This window comes from Chionomys nivalis, chromosome 7 (genome assembly GCF_950005125.1).
Source record: "Chionomys nivalis chromosome 7, mChiNiv1.1, whole genome shotgun sequence".
In the NCBI taxonomy this organism is placed as follows: Eukaryota; Metazoa; Chordata; class Mammalia; order Rodentia; family Cricetidae; genus Chionomys; species Chionomys nivalis.
The window spans coordinates 9,788,406-9,809,429 of record NC_080092.1 but is presented as its reverse complement, the minus strand read 5'-3'; the positions used below and the strand labels follow the sequence as shown (position 1 = coordinate 9,809,429).

Sequence of the window (21,024 nt, the reverse complement as noted above, 5' to 3'; positions counted from 1 at the left end):
GACAGGTCCGCCTCAAAGCAAACCAAACAACAACAAAAAGTTCATCCCACTGCATGAAGGAGAGGTTACACAGAGCGAGGCTGCGCTGAACTGTACCTATGGGCAGGTTCAGGTGAAGGGGTGCACGGCCTGGAGGCTGGGTCTTCATGGGGGCGGAGATTGGGTAGGGGCGGAACCTTTGCTGAGTCTGGATGACTGTGGATGCGTTCAATATGGGCGGGGCTTTGTCGAGCCGTGGCGTATTGGGAGCAAGGGCGGGGCTGAAGGCGTGACCAAGCAAGGGAAGGGTAAAACCGAGGGGCAAGGTATAAGACTGCGGGCAGAGTCTGACCGGTGTGGGTTGGGACCAGACCAATCAGGGAGCAAGATAAACCTCTAGGGGCGGGGCCAAGTCAAGCTAAGTTCTCCCGCTGTCCCGGGTCCTGGAGCTCTCCGGGCGGCACACGTCTGTCACCGCTCTGGTCCTTCTTTTGCAGGCTGGCCACCGCGTATGTAGGATTGAGCAAGAGACTGGTGCCAGGCTGTTGAGCTCCAAGGCTCTGTGCTTCGGGCAAGGTGTCTGCTGGGACTCTGGCGAGTTCAGCTCCCTGGTCAAGCAGGTGCCAGAGCACTGTGCTGTGTCTCCAGCAGCTCCAAGGGTGAGCGGGACTGTGGGGCCTGCGCGTGCTTGCATAGAATGTTTGAATAGCTTTGTGTGGGTGAGCACTGTATGCACCTGGGGAATTGTGTGTGTGTGTGCGTGTGTGTGTGCATGTAGTTGCTACAGAGAGCAGAGTGTCTGTGCAAAGTTCTGTGCTGCGTGTACAAGGTCTGTTCTGTGTGGGCGTGGAGTGCAGGGGAAATGTACAGAAGGGTGCATGTATTAGGGTATTACGCAGGAACATGAACCGGCAGGCACAAAAATACTGGGGGTGGCGGGTGGGCAATAGGGCAGGATATGCACGGCAAGCCGTGGGGAGACTATGTAAGGACAACGGTGGGAATGGAAGAGTTGAAATGCATGTGCCTGTTTGAGTGGGTGGTATTGAAGGTACCTATGGAGGACTCTGGAAGAGTGGGGATGGGGAGATGCCATGCTTGCTCTCAGAGGGGTGGTACCTGGCCGGGAGCCGCTGGCAATCATATCTGTTCTTCGTGTGATGGGAGCTGCCGCCTCACTAGTAACGCTTTGTTCCCAGGCTCTGTGCTCACCCTGTCCTGGTGGCGTCTGAGTTTGAACATGGTGCAAAAATACCAGTCTCCTGTCCGAGTGTACAAGTATCCGTTCGAGCTGGTCATGGCGGTGAGTGACCCCTGGTTCTCGGTCCCTCTTGTGGCTGGAGGTCAGCTATGGTGGGAAGGAGAGGGGGCATTTCAGACTATGGAATGGGAAAGAATTGCTGAACTATTCCGCTGCCCTGACTTCTTTGCCTGGCCACCGCCTTCCATCTGTCATGACTCTTGGAACACTGCCTAGCAGATAGAATACAAGATCTAGTGTGGTGGTATGTGCCTGTAATCCCAGCATTTGAGAGGCTGAAACAGTATGATCGGAAATTCAAAGTCCTCCTGGGTTACATAGAAACAAAAATAGGGGATGGAGATGTAGCCTCCTAGTCTGAGGATGTAGATACGATATGTCTGAGTGTCTTACTGGGAGGCAGTTGGTTGCCTAGGACTGAGCCCAGATCCTTGGCCTCCTGAGGCCAGAGCTGGGGCATGCCTTGGATTCCTCCTCTGGGTTTCATCACTCGGCCTCCTGGAGCTTCAGTCTTTCCTTGGAGAAATGGGGGCAGTGCAACAGGCTTATGGTGGAGAGTAACAGAAGTGACTGGTGTCCCGGAAGGCACATGATTGACACATAGTAGGTACCTGTGACATATGGCACTCCTGTTATCACACAAGATTTAGAGCTGAAAGCAAAGCACAGCAGTGAATGCTTGCCAAGCTAGTGCACACAGAGAAAGGGGGGAAGAGACACACACACACAGAAAGGGGGGAAGAGACACACACACATATACACACACAGAGAGAAAGGGGGAAGACACACACAGAGAGAGAAAAGACAAGGTTTTATAAATAATTATACTGAAATATCTTGCAAGTGTGTCCAACCTGTGACCCATGGGCTTCATGTGTCCCAGGATAGCTATGAATGTGGCCCAATATAGTAGTAGACTATAGTCATTCATCATATGAATGCGTGCCAAAGTGTCCTAAACACCAGTGTTTCCCCAATCTGCTGCACCCCACCCCTACTGCTAACCCTAGCCTTCTTTGTAAGATCCATCTCAGCTGGTGGATATGCACAGGCTTCCTGTTTGGTCCACCTCTGTGAGCCCACATGCTTCTGTTTTCCTAGTCAGATAAACGATGGAGGCCCACAGGAGGCATCATTACACACAACTGGTTCCCAGGGTGGGAGGCTGGCAATGTGGGTTACTTCCCTCCCAACCAGTTCTCTGCTGCCTGTCTTTAAAGTGGGCATCCCTGGCTTTCCAAATCATGGTGATGGCCGTGGACATCTGGAAGCTCCTACAGCAGGCTCTGATGAAGAGGAAATGCATCTTGAATTCTGGCTCTTACTGTGGCTCTTGTCCAGGCAGGCTGTAGGGTTGGTTCCCCTTCTTTGCCACGGGGCTGTGACTCCAGAGGGTGAGACTCGGTCATTTTGGTCAGAAGCACTAGATCCACATTGTTTCATGGCCCACTCTGGCATAAGGTTGTCATGGTGATTGACTCTGTGTGTGTGTGTGTGCGTGTGTGTGTGCATGTGTGTGTGTGCGCGTGTATGTGTGTGTGTGTGTCCATCCCAGGACAGAGCTCACTTCATACCAAGCAGATGAAAAATACCGGATGAGGCCGGGCGGTGGTGGCGCACGCCTTTAATTCCAGCACTTGGGAGGCAGAGGCAGGCGGATCTCTGTGAGTTCGAGACCAGCCTGGTCAAAAGAGCTAGTTCCAGGACAGGCTCCAAAACCACAGAGAAACCCTGTCTCGAAAAACCAGAAAAAAAAAAAAACCAGATGAGATGAGAGGCTGTATATCTTGTAGACCAGGCTGGCCTCGAAATCACAGAGATCCGCCTGCCTCTGCCTCCCAAGTGCTGGGATTAAAGGCGTGCGCCACCACCGCCTGAGAGGTTGTATCTCAACTGGAGGCGTGCTCTCCCAGCATGAACAAAGCCCTGAGCTCAGTGCACAGCACCTCATAATTTCACATGGTGGTGCTCAACTATAACCCCAGCACAGAAGTTTAGAGGCAGGAGGCCTCTTGTCATGAGTTTAAGGCTAGCCTGAGCTATTTGAAGATGCCATGGAAAGGAGAAAAGTCTGCTGAGATGGCCCATTGGGTAAAGGCGCCTACCTTCAGACCTGAGAACTGAGTTCCATCCCTGGCACCCAGATTCCCACAAGCTGTTCTCTGAACTCCACATGCACAGCCTCCCAAATAAAAAAAAGTATTATTATTATTATTATTTTGGTTTTTTTTGGGGGGGTCAAGGTTTGTCTGTGTAACTTTGGAGCCTGCCCTGGTACTAGCTCTGTAGACCAGGCTGACCTCAAACTCAGAGATCTGCCTGCCTCTGCCTCCGAGTGCTAGGATTAAAGGCACATGCCACCACCGCCCGGCAGTAAATGTAATTTAAGCATTTCAAGACATCTCTGAGGGGTAGTGGTGGTGACTCTAAGTCCCTACCGCTCCTGGCAACTCACGCTTTGTAAGCTTCAGAACCCACTCACTCACTGAGTCGAAGAGAAAGCCTGTCCTCACCTTCTGGGGTTGTTTTGAAACCAGGGCGTTCAGTCATGAAACCAAGACACCTGTCTGTAGGGTGAAAAATGATGTGCTGTGTGGGCCTTATAAATGTAATCTCAGCTTATCATGCCCAGGTTATAAAATAATTCACAATCCAATGTGGTTGGTACATGCCTATCCTAGCAGTAGTTGAGAGAATGACAGAGACAAGAGCTTCAGGAGACCAAAATCATTGTGAGCTACAAGGCTAGCCTGAGCCACGTGTGACACTATCTCAAGCCTCCTCCGCCCCGATTTAAAAAAAAGGAAGGTTTTTAAATAATGAATTTCCAGCACTTGGGAGTCTGAGGCAGGATGATCTCTGTGAGTTTGAAGCCAGCCTGGTCTACACAGAGGGTACCAGGACAGCCAGGGCTGCATAGAGACTCTGTCTCTAAAACCAAACCAAACAAACAAATAAACAGCAAATTGCACTGAGTCATTTTCAAAGAGTTCTCTAGAAGGTGGTCACAGCCATGGCCTCTCTTCTTCCGTCCTGTTCTTGTCTGTATCCAGATCTGCAGCTTCTCCACAGACAAAGACACTTTGCTAACGTTGACAAAACACTATTGTCCCTCAAATAGCTACATAACTAAGCGGAACTTGTGGCTCTGGAGGCACAAAGGGGTTTTTCTGCCCTTAATGCCCCTCTTTGTTCCTCAGCTGATACTTGCTCTCAGCGTGGGTTCCAGGTTGGACCACTGGGGATGAACTCAGCTGCCTCCAGGCATCTGAGGAGCTGCGGGCCGGTTGGTGTCTGTTTAACAGAAGTATATGGGACACTGAGTCACCCTTTCATGCTTTAAAAGCCCACCAGCAGAAAATGAAAAACAACTGATTTTCTGACTGATTTATAAAACATTTTAAAGATTAATTCATATATCTATGACATGATATGAAAGATTATATCATATATTATGTGTATGTATGTATGTATGTCTGCATGAATTTACGTGCATCTTATGCATGTAGGTGCCCACTGAGGCCAGAGCATGTTGGAACTGGAGTCACAGGTTACAGTGAGCCACCCGATGTGGGAACTGGTAATTGAACCCTGGTCCTTTGGAAGAGCAGTAAGTGCTTTTAACCACTGAGCCATCTCTCCAGAAAGATTTTTAAAACACTTTATTACACTATTTTAAAAAGAGAAAGATACTGGGAATGGGAATTTATATGGAAGTCAGAGGACAATTCAGGTTTTTTGTTGGCTTGTTTTTGCTTTTTTTTTTTTTTTTTTTTTAAACTATGTGAGTTTTGGGAATTGAACTCAGGGCTTTAGTCTTACCACAGGCACCTTTACCCACTGAACCACTGGTCCAATTGATTGAGTTTATTTTGAGGTAGGATCTCACTCAGGCTGTAGCTCAGGCAGCCCTGGAACTCACAGCAACACTCCTGTTTCAGCCTCCTAAGTGTGGAGACTGTTTTAAAAGATTTGAGCCAGGGAGATGACTCAGTGGGCAAAAGAGCTTGCTGTGTAACTATGGGTACCTGAGTTAGGATTCCCCTGCACTCATATAAAAGCTGGGTGCAATAGTGTGCACCTCTAACCCTCAGGAGGGGGTACAGAAACAGGCAGATCTCCAAAACTCACTGGTCAGTCAGCCTAGTAGAGATGCACAGAGCTCCAGGCTAAGTGAACAATTCTGCCTCAAAATTAAATGGAGATTAATGGAGGAAGACACCAGCATCAACTTCTGAAGTCCACACACACACCTATTCACACACACACACACACGCATACACGCATACATGCCCACATGCACACATACATGCATGCACAAAGAGAGAGTTTGGACATTTTAAGCTAGATGTGGTGGCTCATGCATTTGGCCGGCTAAGGCAGGAAGATTGCAGATTCAAGTTCAGCTTTGGCTATATAGTGAGACCTTTAAAAGGAAAAAGAAAAGAGAAAAAGGAAGGGACTGTTGTGTGTTTATGCATGTGTGTGGTATAAGTACATACAGTGTGGATGTATACATGAACATGCATGCGTATGAGAAGGCCAGAGGTCGCTGCCAGGCACCATGCTTCCTTAATCATTCTACACCTTTATTTTGTTAAAAACACTTTCCAGTACTTTTCTTGGGGAACATTGGGGGGCAGGGTCTTACTATATAGACTTGACTTGGCCTAGAACTTGCTAGGTAAGCCAGGCTAACCTCAGACTCACGGAGATCTGCCTGCCTCTGCCTCACAAGTGCTGTGATTAAAATCTCACTGCAGCATCCAGCAATGACTTATAAAAGATTATTGTATTTTAAATTATGTGTATGCGTGTGTGTCCATGGGTAAGCAGGCACACATGTGTGTAGGTATTGATGGAGTCCAGAGACATCAACCTCCCTGGAGCTTCCTGACATGGGTGCTGGGAACAATGCTGGGGTCTCCTAGAAGAGCAGTACATGCTTTTTAACTGCTGAACACCTCTCTAGCCCCTTAAAGTTTTTATTTTATGACTAGATAATTTACACATTGAATAATACTATAATAGAATGATCTGATTTTTTGTTTTGTTTTTTTGAGACAGGGTTTCTCTGTGTAGCTTTGGAGCCTGTCCTGGAATTTGCTCTGTAGACCAGGCTGGTATCGAACTATCTGCCTGCCTCTGCCTCTCAAGTGCTGGGATAAAGGCATGCACCACCACTGCCCGGCTTCTGATATAGTTTTAAACAGGAGGAAAAAAGGGGAAGTTTTGAGGCAGCCTAGCTCCTGCTTCATGTGCACAGCCAGAGAGAGACAGAAAAAGGCACCCACTTTTATTTGAGACAGGCTTTCACTGAACCTGAAGCTCCTTGTTTTTTTATATATATATTTTATTTATTTATTATATATACAGTGTTATGTCTATCTGTATGCTTGCATGCCAGAAGAGGGCAGAAGATCTCATTACAGATGGTTGTGAGCCACCATGCGGTTGCTGGGAATTGAACTCAGGACCTCTGGAAAGGCAGTCAGTGCTTGTAACCTCTGAGTCATCTCTCCAGCCCCAAGCTCCTTGTTTTTAAATGTGGGGCTGGGGATGAAACTTAAGGCTTCATGCTTGGTACCCACACTCTAGGTAGCTACAGCTTGCTGCTTTAGACATTCTCATTTGAGATATCTTTAACAAGACACAACTCTCTCTGAACAAGATTTTGGCTTTATGAGCTGCATTGAAGTTTCTTGACCCAGTCCTAGGAAACAAACTTCAGACTCCAGGGTGAGAGACTTTTTCCCTTCCTGTGTGTGAGTATGTAGTGTTAGAATCCCACTGCCAAGCCCCCCTCACAGACACCGATGGACGGGCACCCTCCTGGGATATGTCTATAATCTCACTTGGGAAGTGCACCTACACAAAGGGCACACATTCTGTTCCTCACTCTCTTCCTTCCCTGCTCCTGCCCCCTGCCCAGGAAGCAGAGAGCCTGGCTGCAGGCTTGCCCTGAACACAGAAGCTCCTTCCTCTGCTGAGACTCCACCATGCTGTCTGTCTCTGGAGCTGCAGCCCGAACTCTACAAAACGTTCACCGTATTGTTGCCACTTTGGCTGTCCACAGAGTTCATAACCCTTGTAGTAAATTCCTTATTCTTCAGGAATCTGTCTGTGTCCTTTTGAGCCCCCACCCCCATACAAACCTAACACTATGTTCCTTTAACTTTTGATGTCATTTTGTCCTGTGTCAGTAACACCCAGCACACAGCAGAACTGGGACCGAAATTTAGAGAGCCTCACTCCGTAGAGTGAGCTTACGTCGTGACTCTTGGTAAAACCATGATCAAACCCTTGGCCCTGAGGATTCAGAAATGACCTTGTCCTTTCTCGTGTGGCCACTGTCCCAGGTTGTCTTGGGTTCCGAATCCCCTTTGATTCTGCGAATGTAAGGAGAGACAGCGCGAAGCGGAATTTCGTAAGCAGTAGATTTCCCACAGGTTGTGGGGACGTCATTCCATCCCCCTGCAATTTCGTGTTAAAATATTTAAACCTTGGCCGTGCTGTATTGATACACAGCGTGTAATTGAGCAAATGGATCATTAATAAGGAGCCGGATCCTCTTGCAGCACAGGCCAAAAGCAGTTCCCGTGGACTGGTTGCTGTGGACAGCCTTTTAATAAAGCAGCTGGGGCCTTATTTAAGTGAGATTAAATGAGTTCCCTGGGGCATCATTTGATCTGGTTGCTAACTGATGAAGGGAAGCAATTCTGCCTTGGTGATGAACCCTGATTTGGGCAATCCCTATCAATTGCCCAGTAGAGTCTCCTGATGTCAGAGGGTGGCAGGACACGAGGAGGTCCTGGGCCATCATTCCTTTCTGCATGCATTAGCTCCCAAAGGCACTAGATCACTGATTGTTGACTTGTTTAGTTGTTTTTAAGGGTCTTTTTTAAATTAAAGAACTTTCTGGAAGTTGATACCGTGTCTGTCTGGTGGTCAAATTTTCTTTCTTTTCTTTGTGCGTATGGCATGGTGTCTGTCTGTGCACGTGTGTCCATTATTCTCCACCTTGGCAGGTCTCTCAATTTAGAGCTGTAAGCACCAGCAATCCTCTTTTCTGTGTAGTAACCGTGCTGGGTGTATCTCAGATTCTCATGTATCTCAGATTCTCATGCTTGTACTTTCTTACCTACTGAGCTATCTCCCCAGTTCCTGATTATTTATCTTTATTGTTTGTTTGTTCGAGGCAGGGTTTCTCTGTGTAGACCAGGCTGACCTCACACTTAGAGAGATCCACTGTCTCTGCCTCCTGAGGGCTGGGATTAAAGGTTATCTTTTGAGACAGAGTCTTGCTCTGTAGCTCTTGGCTGGCCTGGAACCCTTATGGATATCATGATACCAGGATGACTTTGGACTTGTGTCTATTCTCCTGCCTCTGTTTCCTTAGTTCTGAGATTATGTCCTGTGCTACCATGTCTGGCATTAAAAACAAAAACAAAAACCACATTTTTTTAGATTAAAATTACTAATTTATGTATGAGTGTTTTAACTGCATTGTGTGCATGTGTGTGTGTGTGTGTGTACCACATGCATGCCTGGTGCCCAAAGAGATCAGAAGAGGGTGTTAAATCTCTTGTAACTAGAATTATAGATGGTTGTGAGCTACCATGTGGGAGTTGGGAACCAAATATTGGTCATCTGTGAGAGCAGCCAATATTCTTAACAGCCAAATCATCTCTCCAGCCCCCTCTCCGACACTTTAAAGGTATTCTTGTCTCCTTCCCCTCAAACTCTCACGTAGTCAAGGCTCAAATGCAACATGCAGCCAATAATGCAATATGCAGCTAAGATTGGTCTTGAGTTCCTGACACAGCTTCTAGGTGCTGGGGTGGTAGCTGTGTGCTGCCAGACCTGCTTGGGTGGTCAACAGCACAGACATAGCGTTCCTGGTGCTGAGACATGCTGTCCGAAGCATTTGCTTGTCGCTCACAGTGCGGTACACACCAAGTTCACTGCTGCAGGCTGGGCTGCCGTGCTGTGGCAGAGCACGTGCCAAGTGGGTTCCAGCTTCAGCTCCATAAACAACAGCAACAAAACAAAGCCCCACCATGGCAACTACTTTATCTCTACTGTCAGTGACACTAGGGACAAATGCATTGCTGGGCAACTGGCACCCCCAGAGGCCTCTCACCGCCCAGCTGAGACTACCTGCAAAACACCTCTCGCTCCACCACTGCCGTGGACTCTGGAGACCCGCCGCATTGCTTGGTCTACAAGTTAAACCGTCCTAGGTGTCTCGAAGGGAGGGAGTCACACTGTGCTGTCCCTTTGTGCATGGTTTCATTCCACCCAACTCCATCCGAGTTTTATTAATGTTTGCACTTTGTTTGTGTTATGGAGGGGGTAGCGTTCATGCCATGGCGCAAGTGTGAAGTCAGAAGACAATGTCTGTCTGAGTCTGTTTTCTTCTTCTACTTTATGGGCACTTTGGGGAGGGGTCAATCTCAGGTCACTTAGCAGCAAGCACCTCCACCTGCTGAGCCATCTCACTGACCCTGCACTCCTAGCCCATACCCCCCCCCCATGTATGTGTATGCATGATGTGTGTATGTACATGCGGGTACCCATGGAGCCAGAGGCATCGGCTCCCGCAGAACTCGAGTTCCAGGCAGTTGAGAAGCACCTAACATGAGTACTGGGAACCAAACTCAGATCCCCTGGAAGAGCAGTGGGAGCCCTTACCTGATGTCCTGCCTAGGCATCAGCTTCTATAGACTTCATCGTCTCTCAGTAGTGTTTCACTGGGGACCAAGTGAAACTCACTCAAAAATGTGTCTTTTGTGGGAGAGGAGGCTGTTAAAGATTCAAGCCATAGTTTGGGGGAAGCTGTATTAGAATTCTGTTGCCTGGAGGTGGGCATCCAGCCAGGAATGCAGGACTGCCAGACTCCAGTCTTCCTTCTCTACCCTAAGAGTGTCGGTTTCATTCTGCAGAATGGGGTCCCATAGGATGTGGCCTTGCCTGGACAGGCTCTGGACCTTGGACCCGCTCTTTTGCCGAGCAGGCAAGCCGGGTTGTTCAACACCCCCCCCTCCACTGCCACCTGGCAAAGAGGCTGTAACTGGATGCTCCTGTCACCCTGTGACCCCCAGAAGGCCACACCGCATGCCTATTTGGTCTGAACAGGCGCAGGCTTCCTTAGCGGGTGGCCAGGCCAAGTATGGGGACATGAGCTGGTGGCTGAGGTGCCTGGCAGGGACTGAGGTTGTTTGAGCGGTTGCAGCATAGGCAGGCCCTGTGACCCACTGGTGGGAACAGTGCTCAACCACCCTGTCACCTTCAGGGTAGAGTTGTCACGCACTGAGCCAGCATTTAAATTTCTGTTCCTTTTCTGAGCGCAGCACAGGAAGGGGATACAGGGCTAGCTCAATGGACCCTCAGACAGGCTCTTGCGAGGGCTGAACTGGGAGGGCAGACACACTCCCACGTAACTGAAACTGAGTATCCAAGAAGCCATGGGATGGGCGTGTCAGGACGGTCTAAAACATGAGTTTACACCACCCCCATGTGTGTTTGTAGCGTGTATGTGTTTGTGTGTATGTGGTCTGTTTGTGTGTGCGCATGCATGTGCACACAGGGGACCATTTGGTTTGAGGGGGAAACACAATGCAAGAACCAGGAACCCATACTTTAGTGGCCAGAGGGTCAAATGTCAGCTTCTCTCCTCACAAGCTGTGTGATTGCGGGCAAGCAGGTCAGTCTCTCTGAACTTTGGATTCTCTGTACCCACATGATTCCTGCCTACTTCCTCGGATTGTTGGAAGGGGTAATGTGAAATGCCTGGAATGTTTCATCCTGACCCTCAGTGACTGACCCTCAGTGCTCACTGTTCATGTTGCCACGGCGACAGCCGACAGCTGCACTGTACACATCCCTTCTCGGGACTCAACACTAGGAACTCAAGCAAGATTTTCTGGGCAGTGACCACATTCTAGAACATTCTCCTGTGAAAAGGCAAGGGCCCTCTAGTTCCTGCCCTGGGATAGGAAGGAGTGACTTATCTTTCTGCAGTTGGAGCAGCATCCTGTTTTCCCGACTTTAGGATGAGAACGTGAAATATGACAGGCAGGAAGGAGTGGCTCAGTGGTGGAGTGCCCTCTCGCCAGGCTAGTCCCCTGACTTCCCCCTGCGGGAGTGGGGTATCATAGAAATGTGACAGGGGACACCAGGCTTCCACACTGTTGTGCTCTGCATGGGTCTTTTATGCTCTCTGAAAGAGGAACAGCGGTGCACAGCGTTCCTTGGTGACCACTGTCCTCGACACTGACAAGTAGCTTTGGGTTGTTTATCTCCCCCATTGCACTGGAGCCCTGGGGGCCTCTGGGTGAAGATGGGGCCCTTTCTCTTACAGTTGTAGAGAGCCACCTGCTGCAATCAGCATCCCCAAAACTTGTTATCTGAGGTCTTCAGATGGAATTCTCCCCATGGGAAGCAGGCTATCCATCGGCTGTGGTGCTGAGCCTGCGGCCTGTCCCCTGTCTTTGGATGCCATTCAGGTGGTTCTCGGGCCTTGACATGGTAATATGAGTTCCCTGATTGCATTGCCATTTGTGTGCCGGGGAGAGAGCCAAGGTTGGGGCTGAGGACTTCTGTGAGAAGCAGTATGTGAAAACACCTCACCCCCATGCATGGACATGCGCGCGCACACACACAGCTGATTTACAAAAACCCAGAGACAGGAATTGGGGTTCAACTTGAAGGTCAGAAAAGCAAAACAGTCAGTCACTGGGTCTTACCTTGACCTCCGTCCATAATGGCGATCCTGCCTTCAGGAATCTCAGAATGAGACTGTGTGAGAGCTGTCTCCTCCTGCCTTATATTCCTCGCTAGTGCTGGGATTAAAGGAGTGCACCCCTAACCGCCTGATTTCTATGGCAAACTAGTGTGGCTACCAGGATTAAAGGTGTGTGTCACATCTGTCTGGTCTGTTAGGCTGACCAGTGTGGCTCTTTTACTCTCTGAATTCAGGAAGGTTTATTTATTAAAATACAGATAAAGTATCACCACACACACGCACACACACACACACACATACATACTCGCACACGCACACACGCCTATCACTAGGCGTGTTGATAAGAGCTGTCGAGGAAATGAATGGGACAAAAGGATGGAGAGGAGGCAGCTATGGGGGGAGGTGCCCGGGATGAATCCCTGGAAGAAGGGTAGCTCCCTCCAGAAAGTCCTGGTGACTCATACCTCCCACTCTCTCAGTCATCCAATAGATGAGCTTCTCAGGCATGGGGACAACTGGTGCAAGGTCCTGTAGCAGGACGAGCTGGATGCGGTTCAGAGCTAGCAAGGCTAGTATGGCCGGAACAGGGTTAGGGGCTGAGTGGGAGGGGGGCTGAGCGGGAGGTGGGTTGATGGACCTGGAGGCCAAATAAGGAATGTGAAGTTTGTGCGTGCGTGCGTGTGTGTGTGTGTGTGTGTGTGAGAGAGAGAGAGAGAGACATAGAGGCACACACACAGAGAGACACAGAGAGACAGAAAGAGAGTCTTTGCATACTTACAGTTACATATGTAAAGGCCAGAGGTCAATTTCTTGTTCCTTAGGTGCTGCCCATCTCATTTTTTGAGGCAAAATCTCTTGGTGGTGGAGAATTCACCCAATAGGAGCTAGGCTGGTTGTCCAGTGAGCCCCAGGGATCCACCTGTCTCCACCTCCCATCTCTTCATCGCTAGGATTGCAAACATGTACCACCTTGCCCAGCATCTTTTACATGGGTTCTTAGGAACTAAAGTCAACCCTTGTGCTTATGAGGTATAAGGCAAGCACTGTCCTGATGGAGCCGCCCCCAGCCCAGGGCTTGCTCCTTTGTTTCTCTAGGGTGGTAGCAGGGACTTGACGGTAGTCCAAGACGGGGTGGTGCAGCCGTGGCCTTGCAGGAATTGAAAGACTTAGGGCAGAAAAGGGAAAGATGTGGCTGGACAGGCCCGGAGCACAATGTCTGGTTCTGTTTCTGAGCCTCCCACAGGAGCAAGTGCTGAGCAAGGGATTCCTGGAAGGGGGGGGGGCTGGGTACTCTGGATTCAAGTCCAAATTCATCATTTCATTCTGTGTGACCTGGGGTGAATCAATGAGTCAGTGAATCAGAATCAGTGAGCTCCGGCTTCCGAATTAGTCAAAAGAAGACATTCTTCCAAGGATGGGACAGAAGAGAGCTCGCAGCCAGAGGAGCACAGCCCAGACTTGCTGTGTGACATCCTTGCCGAGCTCTGGTGATACAGGAACTTAACCACGTCATTCTAGTGATGGATCAATGGAGGCTCTGAGAGGACCAGTGACTTACCCGAGTCCCCTAGTTAGGAGGCACCAGAAACCAGGTCTTCTTGAGTTTGTGCAGGGGTCACTTTCTGCTAGCTTCCCAGATGCTACATCTCTTGCTGTTAACATTCCTTCCCCGGGGAGATCTAACAACATTTACCCCCCAATAAGGTCTCAACGGTGAACCAAAGTACCATGCCACCAAAGAGCCACACGGGGAACTGATGCGCTCATTGGGCTTACTTCAGAGCACGGGTGAGGAATTGCTTATAGGAGTGTGTGTGACCCCGAAGACACCGCACCGGAAGATGACCACAGCGAGAATGAAGGTTTCCTCATAGCCTCAGAGCTGGAGATCTTCTGTCAGTTAAACTATAGACACCATATTCTTTTTTTTTCTTTTTTTTTTTTTTTTTTTTTTTTTTTTTTGGTTTTTCGAGACAGGGTTTCTCTGTGGCTTTGGAGCCTGTCCTGGAACTAGCTCTTGTAGACCAGGCTGGTCTCGAACACACAGAGATCCACCTGCCTCTGCCTCCCAAGTGCTGGGATTAAAGGCGTGCGGCCACCACCGCCCGGCTTAGACACCATATTCTTTAGCACACCTGAGACCCCACATGAACTTCGGGCAGAACCGCAGAAGGCATGGTTGGGCCAATGATCCTCCCCACTCCCTCCTCCCATGAGAAAATATCAAAGGCACCCCAGCCCAATGGGCAGTGACAGCTCCTGCAAGCAGGCCCAGCTGATCTGATGGAGATGGTGACTGTTCTCTGAAGCAGCTACTCAGAGGGGAGATGGAGTCTAAGCCAGCCCCATTCTCCTTCCTGCATTTGGTGCCTGAGGAGGAGTCGGCTTGTCATACCACCCTGGGCTGTCACTGTGTTCTGACACTACCTTGTTTCAGGCCTAGAGAAGGGTCTTATTTGGGCACGCTGGGAGCAGGTGGCTGCCGAGGGCCCCTGCAGTCTCTTAGACTATCTGCTCTGCAACCCTGCTTAGAGGGGAAACGCCTATTCTGGTGGTGGGACACACAGTTCTCAGGTGTCTCCCTCGGTAGCCCTGCCTGTCACTTTGGGCTGTTGGAGCCGGAGGCTCTACCCAGCAGCTCTAACAGGTAGGCTCAGCTATCCATCTTCAGTGAGCCTGTTGAACAGAGACATAATAGTGAAAAGCAGAGAAAGGATTCCTTCACTGTGGTCACACCTGGAAGAAGAACAAATAAAGAGGCCCAGTGACCTTTAGATGGGTTTTTCATTGGGACCGTCGGCTCCCCAATAATAACACAGAGACTGATTATTAATTATGAAAGCTCTGCTTAGCATAGGCTTGTTTCTAACCAGCTCTTATAACTTAAATCAACCCATTTCTATTAATTTACTTTCTGCCTCAAGGTTTTATTACCTCATCTCCATGTTGCTCATCCTACCTGCTCTGCATCTCCACCTTCTTCCCAGCATCCTCTCTCCTGCCTAGCTATTGGCTGTTTAGCTTTTTATTAAACCAATCAGAGTGACACATCTTCATGGTGTACCAAAAGATTATTCCACAACAATGACCACCCCTCCCAGCCCATCTTTGGTGCCTTGGCATGAGGTTTGGGTTTAAGTAGAAGGCAAGAGGTCTATGTAGCGAAGCTGTCTTGACCGAGTCTGGTCCCACACATTGCTCACCCATCACTGTCTGGGTTCTAGACGCTCCTGCAAGGTGGTTTGACAACTTGTCAGAACTGCGACGTCTGTTCCTGGGAGACAAGTCCCCCTTTTACTGGCACCAGGCTTCGGTCTTCTCCTTCTAGCATGAGGCTCCTGGGAAAATTCTAATTTCTTGAAGACCATCATTGCAGTAGTCAAAGGGAGGGGTACAAGTGTCTCTCTTTTTTAAAATTTAGTGATTTCATTTTTGATATTATGATATAATCACATCTTTTCCCCCTTTCCTTTTCTCCCTCCAAATCTCTCATATATCCATCCTTGCTCCCTTTCAAATTCATGACCTCTTTTTTCATTGAATGTTTATACATATGTATATACATGTATATTCCTAAATATATAAAAACAACCTGGTCGGTCTATATAACGTGACTGGTGTATATGCTTTCAGGGTTGACCATTGGCATTGAATAACCGTAACCCATTGTTGTGCCCTTCCCTGGGGAAGACTATTTTCTCCTCCCTCAGCATCTTCAGTTGCCTGTGGTTCTCTGCGCAAAGTTCAGGCCTCATGGGCTCCCCACCCAAGACATCTCTTTAGAATGTCTTCATTCCTGCCATGGAGAATATGCTGTTGCCTCAGAAGCCAGGAGTCCCAGGGTGTGTGCCACATATATTAGCGATGGGGGGTCATGTTTGCTTGGCACTCTGCGGGACCATGTCTGCTCCTCCTCACTGGCCTCTAGCCTCTTTCTGTGAGTCCTGAGGCCCCTGCTCCTTCCAGGCCAGGGTGGTGTCTCCTCCCAGGGGCTGAAAGGACAGAGAGGAGGTTACTGTCCTCAGATGCTGCCACTACTTCTGGAGTTTGTGCTGGTCTCAGGTTTGGGGCATGTGGGTTGTGCCAGGCTCAGAGCCGAGTCTGGTTGGAAGCATCTAGAACGGCGCAGGGTGCTGCCATCTCTGAAGACTTGATAGCTTGGGGGTCTTCTCTAGTCACCCTCACCAGCTTTGCATCTCAGGGAACCTCAGTACTCAGAAAGAAGCAACCCCCACATCCAGGGTGTGAAGCAGTTTTAGGGACAGCAGCCTCACGGATACTCCTTTGGTGGGCTCATTGGTGTGGAAGCCAACTAGATACCGAACAGCCATAATGAAGGATCCCACCTGCTCCTCTCTAACCCCTCAACACTCAGTTCTCAAAGTGACCCTTTACAGTGGCACAGAGAGGTTCAGTGTCCTTCCTAAAGCCACATAGTTTATGCATGGTAGAATTTGCACCCAGGTAGGGACTCACTCATCATGACTGAAGCAAGCATTCCATGGGATCACACACACACACACACACACACACACACACACTGAAAATATACCATACTAGCCAGGTGGTGCACACCAATCATCTCAGCAGGTAGAGCAGAAGTTCAAGGTCATCTTCCATACAAAGCCAACCTAGGCTACGTAAGATTCTCTCTCTAAAAAAAAAAAAAAAAAAAAAAAAAAAAACCCAGGAACATAGCTCACTGGTAGAATGCAGGCTTAGCATGCATGAGACAAGGCCTTCCTTGAACTTTTGTTGGTTCTCCTGGCTCTGCCTACTGAGTGCTGGGATTATAGGTGTGCAACTATGCCTGACTCATTTTAACCTTGTGTATTCCTTTTTCCTTTTCATTCTTTTTTTTTTTGTTTGTTTGTTTGTTTTTCGAGACAGGGTTTCTCTGTAGCTTTGGAGCCTGTCCCGGAACTAGCTCTTGTAGACCAGGCTGGCCTTGAACTCCCAGAGATCCGCCTGCCTCTGCCTCCCGAGTGCTAGGATTAAAGGCATGCGCCACCACCACCCGGCTCTTTTCTTTCATTCTTTATTTAAACTTTCCCCATTTATTGTGTGTATGTCTGTGATGTGTACGTGGGAGTTGGTTCTCTCTTCCATGGAGGTTTTGGGAAAAGAACTCGGGCTGTCAGTCTTGTTGGGAAGTGCCTTTACCTGCCAAGCTATCCTTTCTTCTTTAAAACAGATTTCAGTAAATTCATGTGTGTGTGCAGGTGTCCAGTGTGGGGACTGGGAACATGATTCAGAATTCAGGTCCTGATGGCTCTTAACCTCTGAGCTGTTTCTTCAAAACAAAAAAACCCTCCATTTTTGCTTTCTTATTTTTTTTATTATTATTTATTCATTTATTAAAGATTTCTGTCTCCTCCCCGCCACCACCTCCCATTTCCCTCCCCCTCCCCCAATCAACTCCCCCTCTCTCGTCAGCCCATCAGGGTTCCCTGCCCTGTGGGAAGTCCAAGGACCTCCCACTTCCTTCCAGGTCTAGTAAGGTGTGCATCCAAACTGCCTAGGCTCCCACAAAGCCAGTACGTGCAGTAGGATCAAAACCCAGTGCCATTGTTCTTGACTTCTCAGCAGTCCTCATTGTCCGCTATGTTCAGCGAGTCTGGTTTTATCCCATGCTTTTTCAGACTCGGTCCAGCTGGTCTTGGTGAGTTCCCAATAGAACATCCCCATTGTCTCAGTGTGTGGGTGCACCCCTCGTGGTCCTGAGTTCCTTGCTCATGCTCTTTCTCCTTCTGCTCCTGATTTGTACCTTGGGGTTTTTTCTTATATTTTCTTTAGATTATTAAATTTTATTTTATGTATATGACTATTTTGCCTGCATGTTTGTCTATGCGCCTCAGGCCAATACGTCAAACAGCAACAGATCCCCTGGAACTGGAAGTGTAGATGCCTGTGAGTTGCCATGTGGGTGCTGGGAATTGAACCCGGATCCTCTGTAAGACTAGAAGTGCTCTTAACTGCTGAGCCATTTCTCCAGCCCTCCTTTCACTTTTCTATTAAAGCCACAAAGCCTCAAGTAAAATCCAGTTCTCTTTTTATTTTGACACCACAACTAGGAAAGTGTTGCCTAGCTCAAGGTCACAAGTTTGTTTGTTTGTTTGTTTTTCTGAGACAGGGTTTCTTTGTGTAGCTTGGAGACCAGTCTGGAACTTGTTCGTTCTGTAGACCAGGCTGGCCTTGAACTCACAGAGATACACGTGCTTCTGCCTCCTAAGTACTGGGATTAAATGTGTGCGCCACCACCACCCAGCATGGTCACAAGTTTATTCCTGCCATTTTTGTTGTGTGATTCTGGGGGCAGAATCCAGGGCCAACCACATCCCCTCCATCAGTGAGCTAAGTTCCCAGCCTGAAATTTGTCTTAACATATGGAGCTTGTATCCTGTGACCTTACCAAACTCAATTATTAGTGTGTTAATACTGTGTGTGAGAGTGTGTGTGTGAATGAGTGTGTGTGAGTGTGTTTGCGTGTGTTGAGAGAGACTGTGTGTGTGAGAGAGTGTGCGTGTGTGAGGGAGAGAGAGAGAGTGTGTGTGTGTGTGTGTGTGAGAGAGAGAGAGAGAGAGAGAGATAAAGAGATTTCAAGGCTTCTTTTATGTAAGATAATGTAGTCTATAAATAGAAATAGCTTCACGTCCTTTCAGACTGGGTTTCTGACCCCAGTCTGAACTTTGGTTTTAAATAGAACTGAGGAGAACTCACACCTGAGTCTTATTTCTGACTCGCTGGGCAGAGTATTCAATCTTTCACCCTTGAGTATGAAGTTAGCTTTGGGTTTTTCCTCCTTGGCTGCCCTTTTATTGGTGGTGTTGTTATCATTTTTTTGTTGTTGTTGATGTTTTTTGGTCTTTGTTTTTTGTTATTTTTTAATTAGGAAGGGTGTTGCATTTTATCAGGTTCTCTCTCTCTCTCTCTCTCTCTCTCTGTGTCACTATCTCTTTCTCTTCCACCTGCAGGGCTGTTGTGTAACTTGGTTTGACTCTCAGCACTTAGTTCTCATCCACATTGACCGCAGGCTTTTGTCGTGGTAATGGGGTCATAGGTCACCAAATTACAACTCTTGTTAGGAGAATCCTCACTCTCATTCCTTTTTCTGGACAAACATACATGCATACGACATGGAACATTCCTTCTTAATGCACACATCTGGAGTCCCATGTCCTAAATCGAATTCCAGACTTCTCTGGTTGCCTGAGGATCATGTTTCTTGAAGCCAGCCTGTGGATGCTCATGTCAGTGTTGGTGGTGTCTTCCCAGGAACGCCTTGTGGGTGGCAGAACAGCCTTCATTTTTCTGAAAACCCATCTTTGTGTGGAAGCCATTCTGCCTGGCCCAGGTTAGAAAGGCTCAGGTACCTTTTCTGAGAAATAGAAATTTTTTTCCTTTTAGTGTCGAGCTAGGAACTAGGTCTAGTAGCTCAGGCTGTCCCCCCTGCCCCAGAAGGCTGTGAAACTGCTTTTGACTGCAGAGTGAGTTCAAGGACAAGCTGATCAACTTAGGGAGACCCTGCCTCAGAAAGGAAAGAGCTCTGAGATTGTAGCTCAGTGTTAGAGTGCTGGCCCTGTTGGGTTCAATCCCTAAAGTCACCAAAATAAATAAATAAAAAATATAAAAACTGTCCTGATGGGGCCTCTGTGTATCGCTGCTCCGAAAAGGAGCCAAGAGGTGCGTGTTCTCACTGTGACTGGGTGCTTCTGTCTAGGGACGGAGCGCGAACACACTGTTTCTCTGTCCACAGGCCTATGAGAAGCGCTTCCCCACCTGCCCCCTCATCCCTGTTTTCCTGGGTAGTGAAATCCTGGGCGAGTGGAGAAGCGCCGATGGGGCTGTGCACACGGTGGAGCGGAGCTGCCGGCTGCGTGTGGATGCCCCGCGGCTGCTGCGGAAGGTGGGCACGGGGCTGGGGTCTCGGTGTGCGGGCTGTGAAATGGGTTCACTTGTGGTGGAATGGGGACGTTGGGGCCTTGAGATCTTGGGAGGTGTAGCAGCGGGAGAGCCCAGGCGTAGGGTCTGCGAACCAGAGGCAGGTGAGAATCCTGGGATGTAGAGTGGGGTGTGCCGGTTTCAGGGTTTGGGCCACAGCAGGGTGGTGGAGGTGGCTGGGTGATAGTGCTGTGTCTGGGATTGGGGAAAGGGCAGGACCAGACTGTCTGGTGGCAAAGGCCCCCCATAGGCACGGTGCGTGGGTGGGGGAACTCTTGGCTTGATGGTGGTGGCAGTCTAAAGACTTGAGGGTCCTCATGGTGGGAGTTATTTGAGAAAGGCTGAAAGTCTCCCCAAGGGCCCCGAATTCTGTGTTGGGCGTGGCCTGAGCCAGTGTGGATGGTAGCAAGAGCAGGAGTCATCCCCCTCCCCCCCAGGGTGGGTGTCTCTTGTTGGACTGGATGGCAGAGGGAGCAGGGTATCTGTTTCTAGACTGGGGATGGCACAGGCCAGGCTAGAGGGTGACAGGAGATGGAACTTGAATTTCCAGCTGAGGGGTGACCCAGGCTGTGTGGGAGCGGGAGTGGGGATCAGGGCGGTGGCCTGCGGGCTAGCGCCTCTTCCTTGGGCTCTCCCTTCTCAGATTGCTGGTGTGGAGCACGTGGTCTTCGTGCAGAGAAACGTGCTGAACTGGAGAGAGAGAACCCTGTTGATCGATGCCCACAACGAAACCTTTGCCAGCCGAGTGACCGTGAAGGAAAACTGCCGCTACACAGTGAGCTCCTCCGACCGACCTGGCACCCCGATGCTGTCCCAGGGCTGGGTCCTGTGTGTCCCTCCGGTCTTCCCTCCCCCACATTCTCCTGGCCCCTCGTGGGTGGGTTTTACTCCCATCTCCTTTTTTAAGACCCAGCATCACTATGTAGCCCAGGCTAGTCTGGAAATTTGCCATTCTCCTGACTCAGCCTCCTGAGTGTTGGGATTATAGGTGAGTGTCGTCATACACAGCGACGATTTCTTTTAATTGCTGACATATATAAATATATGAACATTTAAGGATATTTAAAGTCATTGTATATAAATATATGACATAATA

General features: G+C 49.0%; 1 protein-coding gene across 2 annotated transcripts in view; it reads left to right on the top strand.

Annotated features, from left to right (window-relative positions):
- The first annotated feature begins 423 nt into the window (after positions 1–423).
- The window catches only part of Sec14l5 (SEC14 like lipid binding 5), a 39,599-nt gene continuing 18,998 nt past the window's right edge, over positions 424–21,024 (top strand). For both annotated transcript variants that reach the window (XM_057776710.1, XM_057776709.1), the window contains exons 1-4: positions 424–638; positions 1,179–1,282; positions 19,744–19,893; positions 20,572–20,703. In XM_057776710.1, the coding sequence (XP_057632693.1) occupies positions 1,220–1,282; positions 19,744–19,893; positions 20,572–20,703 (345 nt within the window). In that variant the 5' untranslated portion in view covers positions 424–638; positions 1,179–1,219. The remainder of the gene's footprint in view (positions 639–1,178; positions 1,283–19,743; positions 19,894–20,571; positions 20,704–21,024) is intronic.